Source organism: Ananas comosus, linkage group 19 (assembly GCF_001540865.1).
Source record: "Ananas comosus cultivar F153 linkage group 19, ASM154086v1, whole genome shotgun sequence".
NCBI classification, from domain to species: domain Eukaryota; kingdom Viridiplantae; phylum Streptophyta; class Magnoliopsida; order Poales; family Bromeliaceae; genus Ananas; species Ananas comosus.
This window is the reverse complement of record NC_033639.1, coordinates 5,131,899-5,156,385: the sequence shown is the minus strand read 5'-3', so window position 1 is coordinate 5,156,385 and position 24,487 is coordinate 5,131,899. Positions and strand designations below refer to the sequence as shown.

Sequence of the window (24,487 nt, the reverse complement as noted above, 5' to 3'; positions counted from 1 at the left end):
TCTCTCTCTCCCTCTGCACCCCGCCAGTCGCCGCCGCCCAAGCCGCCGTCGCCGCCGCCCAAGCCGACGTCACCGCCGGTCGCTGTCGAGCCACCGAGCCTTCCCCCGTGCCACAGCAACCCACATTGCAAGTAATATTCTATCTTAGCAATTTTCTAGATTTAAACCTAGTTTAACCTAGTTTAACCTAGTTTAATCTAGTTTAAGTAGTATAAACCCTAAACCCTATAATCCCTAAACTAGTTTAGCTAGTATAAACCCTAAACTCTAAACTAGTTTAATTAGTATAAACCTAAACCTAGTTTAAACTAGTTTAAACTAGTTGAGCATAAACACTAAACTAGTTTAACTAGTATAAACCTAACCTAAACTTCTCTAACTAGTTTAACTAGTATAAACCCTAAACCTAAACCTAGATTTAAACTAGTTAAACTAAACCTAAACCTAGTTTAAAATAGTGTAAACTAAACCCTAAACCTTAACCCTAAACCTAGTTTAAAGTAACCCAAACCTAGTTTAAATTGTGTATCTTGTTACAGTTCTTGTTTATATGGAGATATGTAGATTTTGGTGAAATATAGTGTGGCATGTTTCTTAGCCAATGTATTATTCTTTTACAAATCTTGATTAGTTGAGCATGAAATAAGGTATCTGCCTAAATTCCTAATCAGAATATAGTGTGCATGTAAGTGTGTTTTGGCTGAAAATATAGTGTGGCATGTAAGTGTTTCTCCTTTAGTGTTTAGAGTAATAATCAAGAAATAGACTTTCGAGGAAGAAATGGACATGTATCAAACTTATAAAGGTTCAACTTTATGACTTCATCTTTTTTTTAAAGATTGAATTTACCACTAGTACACTCCCTTTATTTCTTGTTGCAAATTTTCTATCATTTTAGTTAACATTTCACTTAGGTTTAGTTTTCGTGATGAGAACATGGAGAATGTTGTTGATTTATTTTCGTGTGTAGTTAAAATGGCTAGTCCGTCGGATGTCTCTTTAGTGTTCATTGGGATGGACAGTTAATATGGATGGAATGGTCCTCGAATTTCGGTGGTCGAAGAAAATTGATTGCGATTCGTTCAGATACGACCTATGCGAATTTTGAGAGAGAATGTATCGTTTAGTAATTGTAATAGAGAAGAATGTTGTCTTAAATACACAATTCGATGCCCTACGGGAGCAATGAATATATTGCTCATGATTAGTAGATGATGATCATTGGAGGGATTAATTGGATTGTTTGAACATTATGGATGTGTGTAGCTATACATAAGAGATAATGATTTATGTGTCAGAGACACAATATCACGCAAGGTTTTATTCACAAGCTGCTACTAATGATATCGATGTGGGATTTCTGGAGAATCCAATTGGTGACCGTGAAGTTGATAATGAACAAGGCGTAAGAATGACAAGGTCAGTAATATATCTCAAGATTGCGGTGAATATTTTTAAATTATGAATTCTTTCATACATTATAATTATGAATACTGCAGACAGAGTCAGTCTCCACGTGCGCAACCCTCGACTTCACGTGCGCATCCCTCGACGTCACGTGCCGAACCGTCGACGTCAGCGTGCGCAACGTCGACGTCACGTGTGCAACCCTGGACGTCACGTGCCGAACCTCTCGACGTCACGTGCGCAACCTGGACGTCACGTGCCGAACCTCGAGTCTGCGCAACCGTCGACGGTCAGTGCGCAACCTCGATGTCACGTGACGAACCCAGGAATATTTCATACACCTTGAAAATTACGATTGGGGGTAAAGAAAATTTGGATTATTTAATTAATATAAATGAAATTTTACCTAATATAGTAAACATTCGGGACATATTGCAGGCTATTACACCCTTATACAATTGTAATGAAGTTCTTGATAATATTGTCGATGAAGGAGATGATAATGACGGTATCAGGACGATTGAACTCATTCTAATGATTCGGTGATCAGGAGATGCACTTATTGATAATGACGGTAATTCAGGATGAGGACGACGATTGAATGATCTAGCCGTTGACATTGAAGATGATCACGATGGTGGATTAAATTGCCTTGCGATGCCATTTACAGTTTGAATGACGACCCGCATGTAAACAACGATTATGTAGACAATCCCGACAAGGAACTTGATTTTATTGACATCGGGTAATTTCCTATGGATAATAATTGGATACAACAGTATGTTGTGAATTCGACTGAGTTCGATGTTAGACGTACAATTCAATCTACCTAGCATTGACGGGCCTTGGCTCCGTGAAGTCTTATGATAAGGCTCTTTAGTGGACGCTCTTGTCGATGGACATTATCACAGTGTTCAGATGAAAGTTGTGAAATCTACCAAAACTTATACAGTGAAATGCACACGTTGAGGAGGTCCCTTGGAGGTTACACGCTTCGGTTCCTAAGGATGCAAATATTCTCAGAGTTAAGACATACGCGGTCAACATACTTGGTGTATTCCAATGTAATGCGGCGCTAGTAATTGTACTTCATATATTACACTATTCTCATCCCGTTAATGAAGGCAAGACTAAATATGACGCCAAAAGAAGTGCCGGAAACGGTGCGATCCACTTTGCCTGTTCAAATAAATTTTTATTGGAAGGCATGGCTGCAAGGAGCAAAAGCATTACAAATTATTTATGGGAGCTGGGACAGTCAACACAGACTGCCTCGGTATCTTACTATGGCAGAGTACTAATCATGGACTTATTTGCGGCTTGATCATAGATGGCCATCAGAGGGAATAATGTCAGTTTGGCCGTCCTTTTTGGTCATTTGCTCCTTCTATTCATGGATTTCCACATTGTCGCCGTGGTGAGCATTGATGCGACTCACTTGTATGGCAAATACGAAGGCCATGCATTGATAGCGACGGCTGTCGATGCGATGATAGCATTTTTCCTTAGCTTTTGCAATTGCGAAGGCGCAAATGGTGGAAGCTTGCGTTGGTTTTTACATAACTTGGGCCATTATGTTATAATACGCAATCGACCGGTTTTTTTTATATCTGATAGATTTAGTGGCTTAAAGGAAATAGTGGCTGAGTTATATCTACTCGACTCGGCATTGCACCCGGTGGTGTCTTCGACACTGAAAGCAAATATGGCTAAGGCGGTTTAAAATGAATCATTATTAGACAAATTTTATAGTATCGGCAGTGCTCCAATGTCGGTAGAATATTATAAACTGAAAAGATGAGTTACGCGCGTATGAGGATGCGTGAAGTGGTCGATGAGCTCGAAGTATACAAGAGTATTGGGCGTGGGCATTTGATGGAGGTCGACGCTTCGGGTTGATGATTACAAATTGTCCGAGAGTTTATGGGTACTTAAGGTATCGTGCTCTTCCAGTAACGCATTTGTCGCGGGAACTTTTTACAAACTGAATAGTTATTTTGTAAAGCGTCGTGAAAATGGTGAAAGTTATGACGCGCAACGGTTAGCACCAAAATACAAAGTCGAATTACGATGAATATGGTGACGGCACGGGACACATTGTATATCGATTTTGGACTATTGAGTTTGAAAGTTCAAACAGGATACTCTGATTACAATGTTACCGTTAATGAACAGAAGCGGATTGCAATTGCGGGGAATTCAAGCTAACGGGCATCCTTGCTCGCATATTTTAAGCAGTTTGCGTAATTCACAACTAAGAATAGATTATCATAGTCTTTGTTCCCATTGTATACTGTAGAGTGTTATCGCCAGACATCAACGCACCGCTTTCATCCAGTTCCAGACAGACCGCTACTGCCCGACCCATGGCCCCCAATTGTACCGCCTCCAGTTAGAAGAAAGAAAGGTCGACCACGATCAACACGTATTTCGTATATAATGGACGCAACCAGTGGTCGACGAAGCAAAATGGACATTTGTAAGCAGCACGGTCATATATAGAAATACTTGTCCACAGAATACAGAGAGCGCACACAAGGACGTCGACGTAGGACTTGTTACCTAACTTACTAGTATTATTTAAATTTCAATATTCCAATATTCAATGCGCTATTTGGATGCATGTTACTAATTTACAAATTCTTTAAAATTGCAGATGGCAGATCTAGAGGAGGCGGGACCGGTTGATGAGTCCGTCCTGATAGACAGCATCTACATAGGTCTTCATTTATCAGCGACTGAGGTGAGAGTAAGAATTATTTTCTATAAATTATGTTTATTATTAATACATATAAATGTTTGTGCTAACTATTTTTTGTCACTGTAGGGATATCGCGGCGTTCAGTTCGTAGAGCATGGCGCAATTTGAACCAGTGGATATGGATCATCAGCGGTGCTCAGATTTGCTACGACAGTCAGGATTCTACGGTATTTCTCGACTATGGCGTCTGCAGCTCGATCAGTCTCTATTTGGGACTCTGGTCGAGAGATGGCGACGGGAGCCCAGACCTTCACTTCCCGTACGGTGAGATGACGATTAACACTTCAGGATGTGGCGGTTATTTCAGGTCTTCGTGTCGATGGAGCGCCTGTCACGGCGATCTAACAGATCCGATGGATAGAGATTTGTCAGAGCTTTTAGGGGTTGTGCGGATGGCATCGAGCTGGCCAGATTCGCTTAGATTGGATATACCAGCACTTCCATCATATCATTTGATGCTCCGGCTGGATAGTTGCGCCACAGCGCCTGCATATTGGTTATATCAATTGGCTTGTAGTCTGTTGCCAAAACCCACCGTGATTTAGAGTCATCTTAAGGGCTACCACTTTTGCGGATTTTTACCAGTGTGTGGTTTAGCTGGGGGTCGGCAGCATTGGCCTACCTTTATCGCGCCTTGGGAACGACGTCATTAAAGGACAAGGTCGAATGCTGTTGTTTCGCGACATTAGTACAGGTAATATATAATAATTGTTATATAAAACTTCTCCTATTTAAGTTTACATGTCTAATTTATTATAATTTATTTATAGATTTGGGCATGGGACCATCTTCATGTCGGCCGACCTACTGGCGTTGGAGCTATTGCCGACATGGCTGATTGCCCTTTGGGTTGCCGGTATAATAATTAAATATGATACATATTATATTTCTTCCTATATATTTGCAACTAACATACTTTTCAAATATCAGGTGGACGAATGCCGGCGGTTTACGTTTTGGGGCCAACGTTAGGACGACTGATATAGAGTTCTATAGAGATGAGCTAGATCAGCAGCGAGAGACACAGGTACGTATTAATGCAACCATTATTTCAATATTCAACCGTATTAATGCATTCTGCTGACTATTATTGGCTTTTTCACAGATTACATGGCGGCCGTACACAGATGCTGTATTAGAGGTGCTACCAGCATTCTGTGTACAGGGCAGTGAGGTATGGCGATCGCGGACCACGCTGATTTGTTTTCATATCGTCGAGCTTCACGTGCCCGATCGAGTCCTTCGGCAGTTTGGTCTCCTGCAGCATATACCTATTCATGTGGAGACCATCCGTCGCTTTACATCTCAGGGGCGGCCAGATGAGCATTGGGGCCACTTTCATGCTGCACACATCGAGAGATGGGGACAGCGATTACAGTCTATTATTGACCAGCATCTGATTGTCGGTGATGATCCAGTACAGGCGACCTCGATTTATATGGAGTGGTACTGGCAGATCACGAGACGATGGATTTCTCGTCCAGTACAGCGTCCACCATTGACTTACCAGCCTCGTGGCCAGACCGAGAGAGCTTTGGTACGATCACTCAGCCCATTTATTAGTTTTTTAATATTTTGTATATTATAGATTGCCAAAGGTGAGTTATTATCTATAATGCAGGTGGACGCTATACGACAGACACAGTATAGCATCAGGAGCCTAGTTCATGATCGACCTTCTTATGAGGCGATGATTGATGTATTGACGGGTATCGATATTGATCTTGATAGTGTACTGGAGTACATTCCTACTATACCTGTCGCCACTGATATCAGAGGTCGAGATTTTGGACATGCATCGACATCGGGTCATCACCACCGTCAGACACCGACATCTGCTGGATCTCCATCTCCTAGTGATGTTGCTGATATACCCGCCGCCCCTGAGAGATTTCCTACTAGGCCATTGGACTTGGACTTGCTTTTGCCGCCGCCAGTCTCTAGAGATCACTTTACATTCGTCTATTCTCGACGTCATGCCGCGTCTTCATCACAAGCCCGCCCAACATCTAGACCAGCCACTATCGAGGAGACTCAGGCGATACCGGAGCATCGCGAGGGCGTTATGATTGCGGATCTCGATGCGATGGCCGATATCGAGGCAATTGATGACATACCTATTGCTGATCTCGTTGTAGAGGGTGGCCGTAGACGTGGACGTGGCCGTGCACGAGGACGTGGCCGAGGACGTCGAGGGAGAGGACGATCGAGAGGCTGATTGTATATTTTTGATTTAGATAACTTAGACTTTGTATAATATTATATAATACTTAATTTAGTGCATATTTGTATATTTCTCGGGGTTTTTTTTGATATTTTTATCTTGTTGATTGTATCTTGTTATTCCACTCGTGATCTTGTGTTTCTTGTTGAAAAATTTGTTATCGTGAAAAAACTTGCGTCAAACTTGTTGAAATTTTCTTTAAAATCAAGCTTAAAACAGCATTTGCTGCTGTTTGCACTAAAGACGGTGAATGGTTCACCGTCTTTAGTGCAAATAACACAAAACCGGAGAAAAAAACGGCTAAGTCCTGGTATTGGTTTACGCCTAGATAAGGCAGTAGACTATTCACCGGCTTTGTTAAGGCGGTGAACGAGTCACCGTCTTATCTGTGTTTTAGCCCCTCTCTCGAGGACTTGGCGAAATTAGGCTGGGTGGAGTTCTACACTGAAGACGGTAAACTTGCTCAGATAAGGCGGTAAACCATTGACCGTCTTAAGGGCTAAAAGGGCTAGTCCTGCACCAAAGACGGTGAACAATTTACCGTCTTAAGTAAGACGGTGAACGATTCACCGTCTTATCTATGCCCCCAGCTGTCGGGGGGATTTGCTGAGAAGGCGGTGAATGGTTTACGCCTAGATAAGGCGGTAAACAACTTACCGTCTTTCTTAAAGAGGTAAACGAATTGCTGAGAAGGCGGTGGAGGTTCCACGCCTAGAGAAGACGGTGAACTACTTACCGTCTTCAAGATTAAGTAAAGACGGTGAACAAGTCACCGTCTTATTTGGGCAACAGAGAAGGCGGCGAATGGTGTACGCCTAGATAAGGCGGTAGACGATTCACCGCCTTTGTTAAGACGGTAAACGAGTCACCGTCTTCTCGTCGCTGATACGCGGGGAATTGCTGAGAAGGCGGTGAAGGGTTCACGCCTAGAGAAGACGGTGAACCATTTGCCGTCTTCAAGTGTTTTTTAGTAAAGACGGTGAACGAGCCACCGTCTTTATGAGAAATGCTGAGGTGGTGGCTGAGGTGGCGAGAGGAGGGTTAGTTTCACAAATAAAATTTTCAGAGGGTTATTTTGCCAATTACAAAATTTCAGAGGGTTATTTTCGAAAAAAATCCTATAAATTGTTCCTGCTATGTATAAATTGTTCCTGCTATGAAGTGCGTACATCGCTAGCAATACGCAGCCAATAATTTCTCCTCTAAAATATTTGGGGATTTGGGGATACGTCAAATGAGAAATTAAAAAGGTGGGGACCGCTCTATACTATGATGCTACACGCCCGTAAGTTTTGGGCCGTGTAGCCGATTTTGAATTAGCTGGGGACTTTGTTACAATTGTTGCAACTTCTATATATCTCGACCACAGTTGATTTATTTGCTAACCCTAGCAATGCAGCGGCTCCTTCCAATCCCTCTCATCCCTCTCTCTCTGTCTAGAGTATTTCTTTGAATCCCAGCTAATTTCTATAGCAAAGTTGACCTCTAATAAACTTTCACTCCAGCTTGTTCCGATTTATCTTCTATCCCACCACAACGAGACCAGTTAGTGCGGAAAGTGCTTTTGCAAAACCCTAGAAGCCAGTGTTGAAAATCCCAGCAGGAGTCTCGTCTCCCTCGCTCTCTTGTGAGTTCGTCTGAGTTGCCTTCGGGAGCATTCTGAAGTTTGCTTCTTTAAATTTATTGGTAAACACTATAATTTTTATGTGGTGCTTTGGAAATTTTTTTTCCTTTTTTTATTAATTTCATTTTTGTGGGTCTCGTTTTATTTAGTTTGATACTTGTTTGAACTCGTGGTATGTATTTCTTTTTTTTCCTTCTTTTTGGGTTGGGAATACTTTACTTAAAAGTTCTTATTAATGTTTCTCTAAACATTGTTTTGTAGGCACCATGCAGAGTGATAGCCGCTCGTCCGAAGAAAAGATGAGGGATTTCAGCCCATGGAGGCACGAAATTAGTTTAGGTGTGTTTTCTGAACTATTTTTAAACTTCATTTTCTTATTTAGATTGAATTAAATTTATTATTATTTATTTATTTTTATTTGTGTACAGGGCCTTCCTCTTTTATGATTATGGAAAATACTTTTAAAAATACATTCCGGATATATGACTCTAATGCGGATTTAGATATATATTCGAAAAGAGCTGCTCTGAAATTATCAGAAACGGTAGCTAGTCTTGTATCGTTTGTAGGTAAATTTTCTTTCATCCATGTCCGAGCATTCGAAAGAAGGCCGGTACCATTTCACCTTTTAACACCTTTTTTTTTTAATTATTTAATATCTTTTGAAAAATTTCTTTTGTAGGTGAAGAAATACTTTTCTGTGCTTCTGGGACAACGATTGAATGCAACAGCACTGATGATGGCATTTTCGAAGCATTTTTGTTAACTACAACTAGTTTATTAAGACGGTCCAATTTTGAGGATATAGTGGCAGATAATATATATAAAGGTTGATAATATGCGATTTTAGTTTTATCTTTATCTTTCTATTTTTTTCTTTATTAGATGTGCATGTGTAGTATTATGTATACGTATGTAAATATTTATTTGTACTTATATGTTAGGAAAAAAAGGTCTTTATTTATTTTTTCTTTTTCAGATCCTTGTACATTTTTGGGATGGAAAATCCTATGAAGGAGACGTTATTGGATGCGACTTTTACTACAATATTGCCACAGTTCGCATTCGTTCGGAAGTTCCTCTACAAACTGCAATACTAAGAGATGTGGATGATTCCATGCCGATTAGCCCCGAAGTTGCTCGTGATTTAAGAGAAACCACCAAACCCACTCTTGGCCGACATTCCAACAAATTTATTCTTGTTCCTGGGGACAAGGTTGTAGCAGTTGGCCGCTATCATACGGAGGGGTATGATCTTATGGTCGCTCCCGGCATATTTAGGTAAGACTTAACACTACATTTAATTACAAGTTGAAAATTTGTTTATTTTATTTTAAAATTCAGGATGGAATAATTATATTTATGCATCTAAAAAATACCTTTAGAGCTAAGCTTATTGTAATGTTCAAATTGTGCTAATCTATGAAGCACGGATACTTCAAATTTCATGCCGTATCGGATACGTATCGGATACCGATATGCGTCCGATACGTGTCCGATACAGAAATGAAGTATCCAGCATTTTTAAAAAATAAAAAAATATAGGATACGACTCGAATACATGAGGGATACGGAGGGAACACGGTCATATTCTTTCTTGGTCTAAAATGATCGAAACTTAAAATTTTTTTAAAAGCTCATATCCAAACATATTCAAAAGAAGAAAAATAGTGAGAAAAACTTCAATCTCTGTTCAATTTGTCATTTCATCTATCTTTTTGCTCTTGAATGGTAGAAGACACTTCCTCTCGTTCTATTTTCACACAGTATTTACTCTCTTTCATCTAATTTGTCATTCTAGCATTAAGCAACAAAGGCTATAAAAAATATGATTTTTTTTTCTTCTCTATTAAATCGTTAGCATTTTTTTTTTTTGTTACTATTTTAATAATAGAACTAACAAAACAGACATATATATTGAATGGCTAATTATCTAGTTTGTGCGACTACATATCTATTGTTATCATTTGATCAAGTTAGATGATAGTTGGTTTGATACTTTTTGAATTATTATTTTATATGATTAATTAATTTTTTTTATAAACATATGTAGAACAATTATACAAGTTAATGCATATTAGAATATATTCCTTAATATAGTCCAGATATTCTCATTGTTCTCAATATATCATTATATATAATCAACATATATTTAAATATATTTAAAATAATATTTTACTCAAGTATATCCTGCGTATCGTATTCTAAAAGTTTTAGGAATTGTCGTATCACCGTATCCGTATCGTGTCGTATCCGTATCTCCTTATCCGTATCTGTGAAACATAGTATGGATTTTTTACAGTTCTATACCAAAACTTTTCTTTTATTAACGATTGCGTTCTTCCTTTATCTTTAGTGCCGATTGTTGCCGTCTTGATTGCAAGGAGCTCTTCAGAGCGAATTGTAAAATTACTAAGGTGGTGTCCTCTTTCTTGCCTGCATGTACATGTGCACAATTACGTCGGTAATTATGCATGTCACAAGTGAATAGGTGCATGTGATTTCCTATTTTTTGGTTGGGACATGATAATTATGCATTAGAATTATAATTCTCTTTTGTTATTGTAGTCTGGAATTGGGGGACCACTTCTTAATCTCGATGGAGAGGTCATTGGAATTAATTTTATTGGCCGTCTATGTACTCCATTTTTGCCCATGAATATAGTATCCAGATGGTGGACACATTTTAAAAGACATGGGTATGTCCCAAATCTTTTTATGCTGTGTCATTTCATATAGTGCTTGTGAAAATTTTAATGGAAATATTTTGCTAAATTTCTAATAACCGATTTATGTCATAGGCAATTTTGTCGGCCGTGGATTAGAGTGGAAACAGCAAACTTATTTTCTGGACGTGTAGATGTGCTGGAACATATCGTCCGAAAGTTTCCTAACTTTTCGAAAGGCGTGATTGTTGAGAAGGTAAATTTTGTATTGCTGTTTTTTTGACTGTTTGTTGATGTTTCTTACTTATTAATATCACACTAAGGGACTGTTTGGTTGCATGTATTTTCAACTGCATTGCAGTCGGAAATGCATGCATCTATTAATTTTTTGTTTGGTTTGGTATAGTTAGACCCAACTGCTGCAGTTGCATCTGCACAAGAAGGCCCAACTGCAGCAGTTGGTACTGCAGCCAAATTGGCCGTAATACCAAATGCAGCAGTTGAGCCGGAGTTGGCTCACCTATTAAACAAAAAAGCAAAATATGATTTTTTTTTTCATATACTTTTTTTTTTTTTTTTCAAAAATACATATTCATGAAATCTGATAGGATTTAGTAATCTTGATATTAACTATAAACAAATATATTTGGTGGGTTTTCTCATACGCTTCTTTTTTTTCAGTTTGTTAGTTTAATAATATCTTAATTTTTATTTTGAACAAATTTATAATATATTTACATTTAAAATTTATTAAATTCATATATAATTTTATAATATATAAATTATATATAGATATAAAAGTTTTAATTAATATTTAAAATATGATTACGTTATGCTCAGAAGAGGTAATCTCACCTTTCTATCCAAAAATTGATAGAATTTATAAAAACAAATCTTAACTGTAGACTACCAAACAGAAAAAATGTAACTGCAGCAGTCGTAACTGCATAAAACCAAACAGACTAGGTGTAGATATAACTGCAGCATTTACAACTGCATATATTTTCAACTATACTGTTTTTATAACTACATTCAACCAAACAGCCCCTAAATTGTTTGCCAGGTTGAACAAGGTTCTCCTGCTGATATTGCTGGAATAAACCCAAATGATGTAATTGTCCAATGCGATGGAAAGAAAGTTAAGAATTTTTTGGGGGTAAGTCATCTTATCAAGAATGGAAAAATTAATATCTAAAAAAATTTGTTCTTTGTTGGTTTATTTTTTTTTATTTTGGTGGTAGTTATTCAAAAAATTTTACAAGAAGGTTGGGCAAGCCGTAGAGCTCGAGGTGATCCGACCGCATGATGGTGCACATCTTACTGTTTCTGTTTTTGTCAGCGAGTGTACGCTAGTGAACCGGTATATTTCTTCTTTCTCAAATTTTGTTCTACTTTAGTATTTTTAATTTTAATATGAAAATAAAATAAAATGTTTTATTTTAAATATGAACATAAAATAATATAAAAATAATAATATTTATGATTCTTGATTTTTCAGGTGGCCGTTACTAAGGGGCTCACCAAATTTGGAAGAAAAGACGTCAAGGATAGATATTTCTGTCATTGTATTGACATTAGTTTTTTTGGGTTTATTTTGTTGACATTATTCCCGTTTTGTTTTATTTTGTGGACGTTATTATTATTTTGATTTATTTTGTGAACTTTTAGGTACCATTTGGTTGGGGAACTAGGGGGTGAATAAGGGGTTAATTCCCCCTAGTTCCCCAAACACAAATAGGCTAAGGTGGGAACAGCTGTTAACCCGCAAAAGCTGTTGCCCACCTGAGGGTGGAATTAGGAACAACGAAGCCGCTGTTCACCCTTCTCTCTCTGCTCTCGATTTTTTCGAATCCTTTTCCTCTCCTCTTCCTTTTTTCCTCCGGAAAAATAGTTGCGGCGTTCGTTGCGCTGCGATCTCAGTCGTTCTTTCGAGACAAAGATCTGGTGGTGCGGACTCGGACGAGCTACCTCACCTTCTCCTCGGCCATCTGTTCTCCGAAGCCTTGAACCTTTCGCTTCTCTTTTCCTCAGTTTTACTGTTGCGACTTCGTCGGCGATCACCGGTCCTTCTTCGACAGATCTTGGTGCACCGGTGAGGCTGGAACTGAGCTTACCTATCTTTCGTCCTCAGCGCCACTCTGTCTCTCCGAAGCAGTTGATCCTCTTTCCGTTCTCTTTCTCCAAGTTCAACTGTGCGGCCTTTAGATCGGCTATTGATCGCTTATTGCATCGGCGGAACATTATGGTTGCCACGAAGAGGCTCGGCGGCTACCTCATCTGACTCCTCTGACCGTACTGGCTCTCCGAAGTCTTGATCCCTTTTCATTAGCGCTTTCCCTTCCGCGATTTACGTGTGCGTCGGCGATCGAGAAGTCGCTTTCTCCTTCGCACCATCGTTGCTCACCTTCCTCCGCAGCGTGCTCCTTCGTCTTATTTCTTCGGAGTGGACGACGCCGGCGATCGGTATGATTTGCGCCTATGGATGGACTACACAAGAGATCTACTGATCTTATTATATTTACACAAAAAATTTTTATCTGTGCTCATTTCCCTCTTTGTATGCTTTTTTGTGGCTTCTCGCTCGGATGCGTCAGATACGCATATTCGGTCTCGTGGTCTAGCTTCTCTCTGGTCATCTGTACCTTATCCCCTCCTATCATGCTTATTGTTACATCTGGGAGTGTCATTGCTGATTTTATTCAGTCCTAGCTCGATTTACCGCCGAAGCCTGCCATGCAGAATTGTTAGATCATTTATGCCGAACCATTTTTTTTTCCATTTGCAGTTTAGTTTGGATGCGACGCTGCTTGGTGCTTGAAACTCCCTCTTTGTGCACCCTGTTCATTTGAACCCGCTTGCGGATAAGGTTTGGTACTTACCAAGATTTCATTGCCTAAATCAAGTTTGCTCTAAAGTTTATGTTTATTAGAGCGATATATAAGTTACTGCCTATATGTGGCTAAAATCTCTATCATATCTGAGTTATCATATTTATGATGAGGTCGTTGTTTGTCGTCGTAGAGAGATACTTGTGGCAGCATTGTATTGTAAAATGTTATTGTTGCTTTGTTGCCGCGAATGCTTGATGTTGTTGGAATATGATTTACGTTGTTTAAATTTAAATGAGGATGCGAAAAGATTGTATGGCGATGATACGGTTTTAAGTTGCATAGATGGATGGCATGATCTGACAAATCATGCACCCCATGCTCCTTTGAAAATCATTTTGAGCACATGAGCCTAATATCACACCATAAGTATGCTGATTCTATTCATCTATTTACAAATCTTTCAACTGCATCTTTCATTATAAGTCAGTTTATAGTTTGTCAACTGCCTCACTTGTATTTTCATTTACGAATAACTTTCAAAACTTTATTTTATTGAATAGTCGTCAATCCTGTTTGGATGTAGGAATGTGGAAACTAATATGGCTTAGCTAAGTGCAATTTTGATTAGATTTCTCAGTTCTTTATCTAGCTTATTTGACCGTAATGCATGTTGATAATTGTCTCGTGTGAAAGTGGACAAACAGGAGAATGCTGTCAAACCACATGATAGTAACGGCAATGAAATTGCTATTTGCTTGAACCACAGATTGCCGATTCAATCGCCAAGATACTCATTTCAATCTGCCCTCATAGAAAGTGTGGTGTGTTGATAACCACACCTTCCAAAATGTACACATGGAAGGTCAGTGACAATCTGCATAATCAATCTTTGCAAGCGAAACTCCAAATTGGACGATATAGTATGGCATGCACAACCATGCTTAGTCTACGATAGAAGAACACGCGTTTAAGGAAAACTAAACCAATGGGTCATTCACAAATGTTTGCGTGGATTTAGAATAATTAACCGATTCAAATAGGACCAATATGACCTTGAAAGGGACAAATAAAGATGGCTAAAGTGCTCAAGAGATGTTCATGTTGTAAACTGTATTGCAATATAAGAGTGGAGGCGGATGGAGGATACTGTTCAAGACATTCCCACGCTGGTGATCGAAGTGACTGGGACTGCAATAATTGCGGTACATTTAACGATGATGTCATCTTCTTATTACATGGAAACAATTACTAATTTATTAATATTTGTTCTTAAATGTGATTCAGGAGAATCCGGCGTATGCAAAATGTAGGATAAATCATTTCCAGAATAGTGATTGCCATTTGAGTTTCTTACTGCACAAAGATACGGTACATGAAGAGGTATTAGGCTTTTTTTATCGAAAAAGAATGTTGGCCGTTCAGCGCCTACGATAGATAGCTCTTCCTATATCTTCTGGTGAGGATGAAGGGATTAATTGGAGGAGAGATGTCTGCATTCAATCTTCACCGGCTTCGAAGCAGGGTATCCGGCTCTGCTCTTAATGCCAATCCTAGAAGCGGGTAGTAACTCACGCTTCTCCTAGCAACTGGATAATCCTACGAGTGCACGAAGGAAATGCTTAGTGCTCTTGGCACCTCCTTGGCAGAAATAGGGCTCGTTTCCAGCAGCTAGAATCCTACAGAAAACAAGCATCGTCATCTTGAGTTACGTACGCAAAAAAATTGAAACAACCAGTGGAATCCAGTAGCAGAGCTGTTAGCGCAGGGTCAACAAAGAATAGATTTTAGTACGAGAGGTTTGCCATATTGCAGATCGCCAAGATTCAACCATCCCTGCATCTTAAAACATGCATGGCAAGAATCTATATCTACCTGGTCCGTGAAATAAGCGCATTACAGACAGCCGCTTGACTGTTGTTTAAAGGATGGTAAGAATTCGTCAAATGTTCTATGACTATCTGGAAATGGCATCGCATTGTATGTGGTGAACCGGCAAGTTGCATCGCAAAATAAACATTATACAATGCAATAATTTTCGAGATTGTTAGGAGAGACTTTACTGTTGGTGGTCGATTGCAGATGACTTTATGATACTTTTTTTGGTTATGTTAGGTATCTTTGCTCTTCTCTTATGTTTTTCTAGAAGCTCTATGTACTCGTTGTTGTACTGTTTTAGACGCAGTTGTTTGTATGTTTATTATGCTGTATTTTTTTTGCATGTATGTTTTTATTATACTGACTCTAATGTACTTCGTATGGTGCGTTTAGATACAGTGGTAAATATTTCGATATGCTTGATTTATCGTTGCATTTATTTTTAGTTTTGTTGTTGACTTTATGTACTCGTACGATTTAGTCGGATTTTACTATTATAGTAATGCTTATCTTTTCACATGATGTCATAACTGAGAGTTACCTAAATAATTATGTTTTGCAGCCTTACTTCACAATGTATTATATTCAACTATGTTTTCTTCACCTGTGATAAGCATATATGGACAATATTAGGAGAGAGGATGCTTATTGGGAAGCAAGTATTTTGTACGTGCTCATTAATCAAGGATATTGCATATAGTAATACATCTCAAAGGACAATTGTGTACCATCGCTTCACTGGCCATCAATTCATTTGTGATATATTGATGGTCATCCTGATCGAGGATTACAATCATTTTCGATGACGACACTATTATTCATTGCGGCTTCGCGAATGAGTGGTTGGAGAGGACTGATAAACTAGCACAAGAAATATGACAGCTGGACGAACAGTTTAGCAATTTTCTATTTCTGCGTAGGCATTGGAGTTGAAATAGGGTTACTGAGAACTTCTTCAACATTCGGGGTGAAATATTAGTCGACATTTTATAATATTCTTCGCCGAATTGTTATGCTGGAAAGATGGATTATGTAACGCCTGCACCGAGTTATATGTATACATCAAGAATTAGGGGATAATCGGAATTCATCCTTTCAAGGTTGAGTATTAAACTAATATATTTTCCGCTTGTATGTTTACTTTATATTTTGCATTAAGTGTTTTATAATTATGAAAGGCTTTTTTTTTTTGGTAATTTGTGCTAGAATGCAATAGGTGCATTGGACGGTACGCATATTCCCGTGGTTTCGAAAGGAGCAAGCAACCAACGATTTAGGTGTCGCAAGATATTTACATCAAAAGTATGATTGGCTGCTGTATCCTCTCTTTTTCTTACATTGATGTCATATATTTCTATTTGTATGTACAAGCATCGGAAGGTTCAGCAGTGATATGAGAGTATTAAGATGGGCATGCGAAAGTGGAGGCGTTTACTTATTTCCCGAAGGTATAATTCGGTTACATTTTACTTGTTAAAATATTATATTACATGTTACTTTTGAATGATTTTATATTTTAAATTTTGGAATTTTGTATTTTCTCGACTATATTCGCAGGCATAGTTTACTTGTTTTTCTGGATAAATGATAATATGTTGTATGCAATATGGATTGAAATGTATGTAAAAGGTGGAAAGACAGTGTTTGTAACAAATGGTATATAACATGTGTATGAAAAGGTTTGAATGTTTCTTTATTTTACTATAGTTATTAATTTGGTAAGTTTGTTATAAATCTTATTGCAGTATAAAAGTTTAAATTTATTTTTTCGAGAAGTATAATTTAATTCTAACGAGCGCAAGTTGACAAAAAAATATTCATTAAATAATTAGTAATGTTTTTTAACAATATTGTAATTCATTATTTATTTAATTAATTTTTGTTACCTATTTTTAATCCCTTTCATACTTTATTCCTCTTATTCTATCTTATACATTCAAACACTATTTTTCTTATACCTGGTACAAATCTAATACTCAACCAAACACAAAAATACACTAGTTCTAGCTAGTTCCAATATTTATACCTATCCCTGGAACTAGCAGTTCTATCTTATACCCGAACCAAACGGTACCTTAGTGTGATGTTTTTCATTTTAGAATATTTTGGTTTATGTTTTATTATGGTATTTAGTTTATGTTATATTATGACACTACATGTCAGTTTCAAGTAGACATTCGGTCTTTGAAGTCATTTGAAGTTTGATAAACTATATTTGCTTCTTCTAATTTCAATATATGCTACTGTTGCTTCTTTTTTTTTTTTGTAAGCAGCAGTTGTGGTTATGTAAGTAGTTTAGTATCAATATTTGATGCGTGCAGGCCTGTCAAGTTGGATTTTAAGTCTCGGCCCTGCAGCGTATATTGACCCAAAGGACATAGTTGGGCCACCCATATTTGTTCTTTGTTTTATAATCTTGTTTTTCTTTGTTTTATAATCAGATCAAGGCGTTGGTGTAGATGAGGGCAGGTAAGCCCTCTAATTTTTCAACCTTTTTAATTTTTTTTCCTTAAATATATAAATTTTTTATTTTAAACTGATATTTTTAGCAGAAAAATATAAAATTTATATAATTCTTAAGTTAAGAAAAAATTTCGTTTAGAATACCACTTGTCACAGACTTAACGGTTTGGTTCGCAAAATCCGTGCGGCGCTCGCCTTTCTTCGCAAAGTGAGCAAGCTTGCCTCTCTACTTGATAAGTTAGGATCTACTCGTCCTAGACTAAATACAAAAGAGAGAGATGAAGAAAGCTCTTCTATTACTTTGAACTTGAGAATACAAATAAGGATTCTGAAATGAGAGGGGTGGAGTCCACAACTATTTAAAGACCACTCGTCGCCCATAAAGCAAATGATAAGATGCCAAGTGGCACAAAACTATAAGCCAAAGGGGAGGCCACGCGGTCTCCCAAGAGTCCTAATAAATGAGCATAGAAACTCTAAGTGACTCACANTAAGATGCCAAGTGGCACAAAACTATAAGCCAAAGGGGAGGCCACGCGGTCTCCCAAGAGTCCTAATAAATGAGCATAGAAACTCTAAGTGACTCACAGAAACTCTAAGTGACTCTTCGCTTCCTGCGCTATCAGTCTCGAGGAACGAAGAGAAGCTTCTAGAAGATTCCAGGAAAAACCTTCGACAGATATCCGCTTTGGAGTTTGGGTGATTGCAAAGAAAAATCTCGGAGAAAATTTCTAAGTCGTGACAACCTCCCCCACCTATTGCGCCGACGCCCTCGTCGCGCGCTGGTGTTGGAAGTCATCGATCAGCTTCTGATACTTCCAAAGAGTGTCGGCCTTCTCCTAGCTTGCTTCGCCATGCGGGAGATCCTTCCACTTGACAAGGTACTCGACGCTCTTCGGGACTCCGCGATGTCGAATGGTGCGAGTGTCCAGCAAGGCTTCAACCTCCTTGTCGATGGCAGTGGTCATGGCGGCGGGAGCGCGCTGCGACACGCCACTGCTTGGGTCCTCAGCGTCTTCATGGTAGGGCCGCAGGCAACTAGCATGAAAGACAGGATGGATTTTCAGGTTGGCGTAGAGTTGCAGTTTGTAGGCTGCCTTGCCCGCTCTTTTCACAATGGTGAAAAGCCCTTCGTACTTTCGCAAAAGCCCACGGTGCACTTTGCGAAAATCCTTGAACTGTTGTGGTTGCAGCTTGATCAGAACACAATCTCCCTCAGCAAACTCCAAGGGTCGCCGCTTTGTATCGGCCCACTTTTTCATTCAGCGAGCAGCCTTCTCGAGATAGGCTCTCGCAATGTCCCCCTTCTCCTGCAAGTGAGAAGTGAATTGAAGAGCCATTGGGCTACGGCCCTGCTTGCCCGCAGTAGCAGAATGCAGAGTGAGTGGTTGCCTCCCCGTTGCAAGCTCGAACGGGCTAAGGTTTGTTGACTCACTCCGCCGCAAATTGTAGGAGAACTGGGCCACGTTCAGATAATGCACCCAATCCTTCTGGTTGGCACTGACATAGTGCCGCAAGTACTCCTCCAGTAAGGCATTCACCCGCTCCGTCTGGCTGTCTGTTTGCGGGTAGAAGCTAGTGGAGAAGAGCAACTCCGACCCCAAGATCCGGAACACCTCTGTCCAGAACTTGCCTGTGAACCTAGGGTCTCGGTCACTCACAATGCTTTCGGGGACGCCCCAAAGCTTCACCACATTGATGACGAAGAGCCGCGCCGCTTCTTCCGCCGTGCAATCCGCTAGTGCTGCAATGAAAGTCCCGTACTTGGAGAATCGGTCCACCACCATGAGGATGGACCCGAATGTCCCCACCTTGGGCAAGGCAGAGATGAAGTCCATGGAAATGCTCTCCCACGGACGCGTCGGTGTAGGTAAGGGCTCGAGGAGGGCCCCAGGCTTCTGACGCTCCACCTTGTCTTGTTGGCACACAAGGCAGGTCCGCACGTATGCCTCCACGTCATGCGAGGCCAATAGTAGGTGGCCTCAAGTGGCGCCATGGTCCGCTTCTGTCCCAGATGTCCAGCCCAATTGGAGTCATGACACTCCTTCATGAGCTCGCGACGAAGATTGCTCTACCTGGGCACATAGACGCGACGCCCCTTGGTGAGTAGTAGCCCATCGCTAAGCCAGAACCGTTGCACCTTGCCCTTCTTGACAAGTCGCACGAGTCCTTGGGCCACAGGGTCTTCGCAAGTCCCTTCGCGGATTTGCTCCCTTATCGCGCCTTGGAGCTAGCACACCGCTGCCAACTCAGCCATGGGGCTGAGTGCGTCAGCCACTTGGTTCTCCTTCCCGGGTTTGTACATGAGCTCCATGTCGAACTCCACCAGAAAGTCCTGCCACCTCGCCTGCTTGGGTGACAGCTTCTTCTGAGTTAGGAAGTAGCTCGTCGCGACATTGTCCGTCCACATAACGAACTTGCTTCCAAGGAGATAGTGCCGTCAAGTCCTAAGGCAGTGCACCACGGCGGTTATATCCTTCTCTTGCACCGTATACCGCCACTCAGTGTCGTTGAGCTTGCGGCTCTCGTAGGCGATGGGGTGTCCGTCCTGTACAAGAACACCACCAATAGCAAAGTCCGAGGCGTCAGTATGTACCTCGAATGGATGGCTGCAGTCGGGAAGACGCAACACCGGGTCCTCCGTTATCGCCTGTTTCAAGTCCTCGAATGCCTCCGCGCACCGAGGGGTCCAGTCCCATGACTGGGTCTTCTTCAACAAATCCGTCAATGGGGCTGCTCGAGCGGAGTAGCCCGCGATGAAACGGCGGTAGTAGTTGACGAGTCCGAGAACGGATCATAGTCGGACACCGTCGTGGGCGCCTCCCACTCGCAGATCGCCCGCACTTTCTGTTGGTCCATGTAAAGTTGTCCTCGGCTGATCCAATGCCAAGGAAGTGCACCTCCTCCTTCGCAAAGGAGCACTTCTCCCTTTTCACGTAGAGTTGGTTCTCCCACAGCACTTGGAAGATCGTCCGCAGGTGCTCGACGTGCTCCTCCAAAGTGTTGCTGTACACGACTATGTCGTCGAGGTACACTACCACGAAGCGATCGAGGTAGGGGTAGAATAGCTTGTTCATCAGGGTGCAGAAGGTCGCCGGCGCATTCGTCAGGCCGAATGGCATGACGAGGAACTTGTAGGCTCCATACCTCGTCACGCAAGCTGTTTTCTCTTCATCGCCCTCCGCGATCCTGACTTCGTAGTACCCCGAGCGAAGGTCCAATTTGGTGAATAATTTCGCTCCGCCAAGCTGGTCAAACAAATCAGCAACTAAGGGAACAGGGTACTTGTTCTTTACCGTTATTTTGTTGAGCGCTCTGTAGTCAATACAAAGCCGCAGGCTTTCGTCGCTCTTCCTTTGGAACAAGACTGGTGCTCCGTAGGGTGCTTTCGACGGCCTGATGAAACCCGCATCGAGGAGGTCCTTCAGTTGACGTTGCAACTCCTCGAGCTCTGGCAGGGCCATGCGGTATGCTGCCTTTGCTGGTGGCTTTACTCCTGGCTCGAGCTTGATCGCATGGTCTACCTCCCGCCTCGATGGAAGTCTCCTGGGCAACTCCTAGGGCATGACGTCCTTGAACTCCCCCAGGACTGCATCGATCACCGCTGGAGGGCCCTTCTCCTCGAGGTCCTCTCCGCTCACCTCGCTGATGGCTGCAAGGTAAGTGATTTCGCTGCGCTTCACCCCCTTCCGCAGTTGCAGAGCGAAGAGGGTATGGGTTGCCGCTGGCTCGCTGCGACTCGCCAAGACCATGCACGAGGCTGCCTCCTCCATGATGCTCAAGGCCCCGAGGTGCAGCATCAAGACCGCCTTCGATGAAGCGAGAAAGTCGATGCCGAGAATGACTTTGAAGTCGTCGATGGTCGCGGCAGTGAAGTTCGCTGTACCCGAACAGGGTCCTACAGCGATTGTCACCCCTTTAGCTACTCCCGTGACAGGCTGTGCCACCGAGTTGACAACCTTGATCTTGCTCGTGTCCTTCTCGACTGCGAGGCCCAGCCGTTTGGCCTAAGACTCGGTGATGAAGTTGTGGGTCGCTCCAGTGTCCACGAGCGCTCGGGTGGCCCTCCCGTTGAGGGTCACATCCACGAACAGAAGCTCTTTCTTGAGCGACTTGCTGCTGTTCGCCTGCCCCTGGATCGCGCTAATAAGTCGCAGCGTGCCCATCTTTGTCTCCGCTTGATCCTGGCCCTCCTCGGCTTGGATGGTGTTGACGGTTTTCTTCTTTTGGCAATCTCTCGCCCAGTGATCGCCTCGGCAAACATAGCAAGAGATCGTCTTCTTCTTCTGCGGAGAGCCCTTTCGCTCTTGGCCCTTGTGATCACGCTGCTCGCTGTGGTCTCCCTCACCCTTGGCCTTGCCCGCCTTAGGTGGTTTGCCACGAGAGAAGTCCGGCTTGTCATACTCCAATAGCTTCTCTGCCTGAGCAATAGCGGAGCTTACGTCCGTGACGTCTCTCGCTACGAGCTCCTTGTTAGCCCATGGTTGGAGACCGTCGAGGAAGAAGAATAGTTTGTCCTTCTCAGCCATGCTAGTGATGGCAAGCATCAGCTTGAAGTACTTCTTGACATACTCCTTGAGGGATCCTGTGTGCTTGAGCCGTCGAAGCTGCCTCCGCGCCAAGTACTCGACGTGCTCGGGGTAGAACTGTGCCTTTAGTTCGCGCACGAAGTCCTCCCAAGTATCCAGCTTGCATTGGCCCTTCTCAGCCTCTGTAGAACGCCGTCGCCACCACAGCATCGCATCGTCGATGAGATACATGGAAGCGGTTTGGACCTTGTCATCCTCGTCCTCCATCCGCAGCGTTTTGAGATAGCGCTCCATGTGCCAAAGGAAATTATCTATCTCCTTCTCGTCGCGCGTCCCCTTGAAGCATTGGGGTTCAGGGACGCGGACCTTTGAGGTGTGCTCCTTCTGCGTCTCGACGCCTCGAGCCACCGCCTTCTCAAGGATAGTCACTCTCGTCTTGAGGTCCTCGACTTCGTCGACTCGAGTAACGAGCTCCTCGATCAAGCTCGTCCGCTCCTCGTCACGACGGACGATGTTGCCCTGAAGCTTCTCGAGCTCGCCTCGAAAGGTCGCCATGGCAGTGACGACGCTCTCCTCCATTCTACATACATCATCATTAAAGGAGCTAAAGGTATCGGCCATTTCGGTGTACCTTTCACCCACCTTGGATAGTATGTCCTCCAACAGTGCAAGGCAGTCCTCCACCGACGCGGAATCCTTCGTGATTCGCGTGTCCTTGCCCTTGCTCAGCTTGGAGGGTTGTTCTGCTTGGAGGGTTGCTTTGGAGGTCACCCCAGCGTTGACAACTCCAGCATCAGATGACGACATGGCTCCTTCTCGAACCGGCTCTGATACCAACTGTCACGGACTTAACGGTTTGGTTCGCAAAATCCGTGCGGCACTCGCCTTCCTTCGTGATTTGAGCAAGCCTGCCTCTCTACTCGATAAGTTAGGACCTACTTGCCCTAGACTAAATACAAGAGAGAAAGATGAAGAAAGTTCTTCTATTACTTTGAACTTGATAATACAAATGAGGATTCTGAAATGAGAGGGGTGGAGGCCACAACTATTTAAAGGCCACTGGCCACCCATAAAGCAAATGATAAGATGCCAAGTGGCACAAAACTATAAACCAAAAGGGGAGGTAACGCGGTCTCTCAAGAGTCCTAATAAATGAGCATAGAAACTCTAAGTGACTCATAGAAACTCTAAGTGACTCTTCGGTTCCTGCGCCATCAGTCTCGAGGAACGAAGAGAAGCTTCTAGAAGATTCCAGGCAAAACCTCCGACAAATATCCGCTTTAGAGTTTGGGTGATTGCAAAGGAAAATCTCGAAGAAAATTTCTAAGTCGTGACAACTGCTCCCAAGTGTCGAGACTAATGATTGGTAAAATCCCAATTAAAGCCTATTAGCGTACAATTTATATTTCGAAAATAAAATGTATGGATAACACTACTTTAAATTTTATAGAATTACTTTTGAACAAACCCCTTTATTGTCCATTAATATATTTCGGAGTTTCTTCTCCTAACTTATTCGTAGAGAATGATGGCGGCGGTGAACCACGGTCTACTTTGATCCTTCATCGTTATTCTAACTTATTCGTAGAGAGATAACGATGATGGCGGCGGTGAACCACGTCTACTTCGATCCTCCATCGCCACAGCCGTCGCCGACCATGGACGAGTTGGAAACCCTAGCCCTTGACAATGAGTACTCTTTTCTCCCCTCGCCTCCTCTCCACCGTCCCCGTCGCTATCGACGGCGGAGATCCACTGGGCCGCCCCTGTCCTCCTCCGTCGTCTTCTTCTTCCCCCTCTACACCGCCGCCTCTACCGCCGTTTTCGAGTCCCAAAACGGCGTCGGCATCGGCGGCAGCAGACGTGCCCGAGAAAGCAGGCGAGCTCCGGAAGTGGACGAGGATAAAGAGTTCTTAGAGAGGAAGGCAAAGTTACAGGAATGAAAGAAGTAGCTCAACTTTAGCTCTCCTACACTTTGTTTATTCTTAAGATTTTAGAATTTTGATTTTAACTTTCTGTTGGTATTAAACTGTTGTTGATGAAACTCGAGGGTGTTGGAATTTGATTTATATCCCCATGGTATGTAACTTGGGGATTCTTTATTCAC

The 24,487-nt window shown here is 42.0% G+C and overlaps 2 protein-coding genes across 2 annotated transcripts; both read left to right on the top strand.

Moving 5' to 3' along the window:
- Nucleotides 1,283-6,446, top strand: LOC109724752. Its single transcript, XM_020253684.1, has 11 exons — nt 1,283-1,405; nt 1,500-1,600; nt 1,846-1,915; nt 3,707-3,832; nt 4,064-4,127; nt 4,235-4,664; nt 4,754-4,862; nt 4,939-5,024; nt 5,099-5,195; nt 5,274-5,705; nt 5,790-6,446. The coding sequence occupies exons 1-11, from the start codon at nt 1,283-1,285 to the stop codon at nt 6,384-6,386; spliced, it is 2,235 nt and encodes a 744-aa protein (XP_020109273.1). The 3' UTR covers nt 6,387-6,446.
- LOC109724560 (putative protease Do-like 14) lies at nt 9,043-12,324 on the top strand. Its single transcript, XM_020253416.1, has 7 exons — nt 9,043-9,297; nt 10,373-10,433; nt 10,585-10,715; nt 10,818-10,938; nt 11,746-11,838; nt 11,924-12,042; nt 12,181-12,324. Exons 1-7 carry the CDS (start codon nt 9,134-9,136, stop codon nt 12,281-12,283), a joined length of 792 nt encoding a protein of 263 aa, XP_020109005.1. The 5' UTR covers nt 9,043-9,133; the 3' UTR covers nt 12,284-12,324.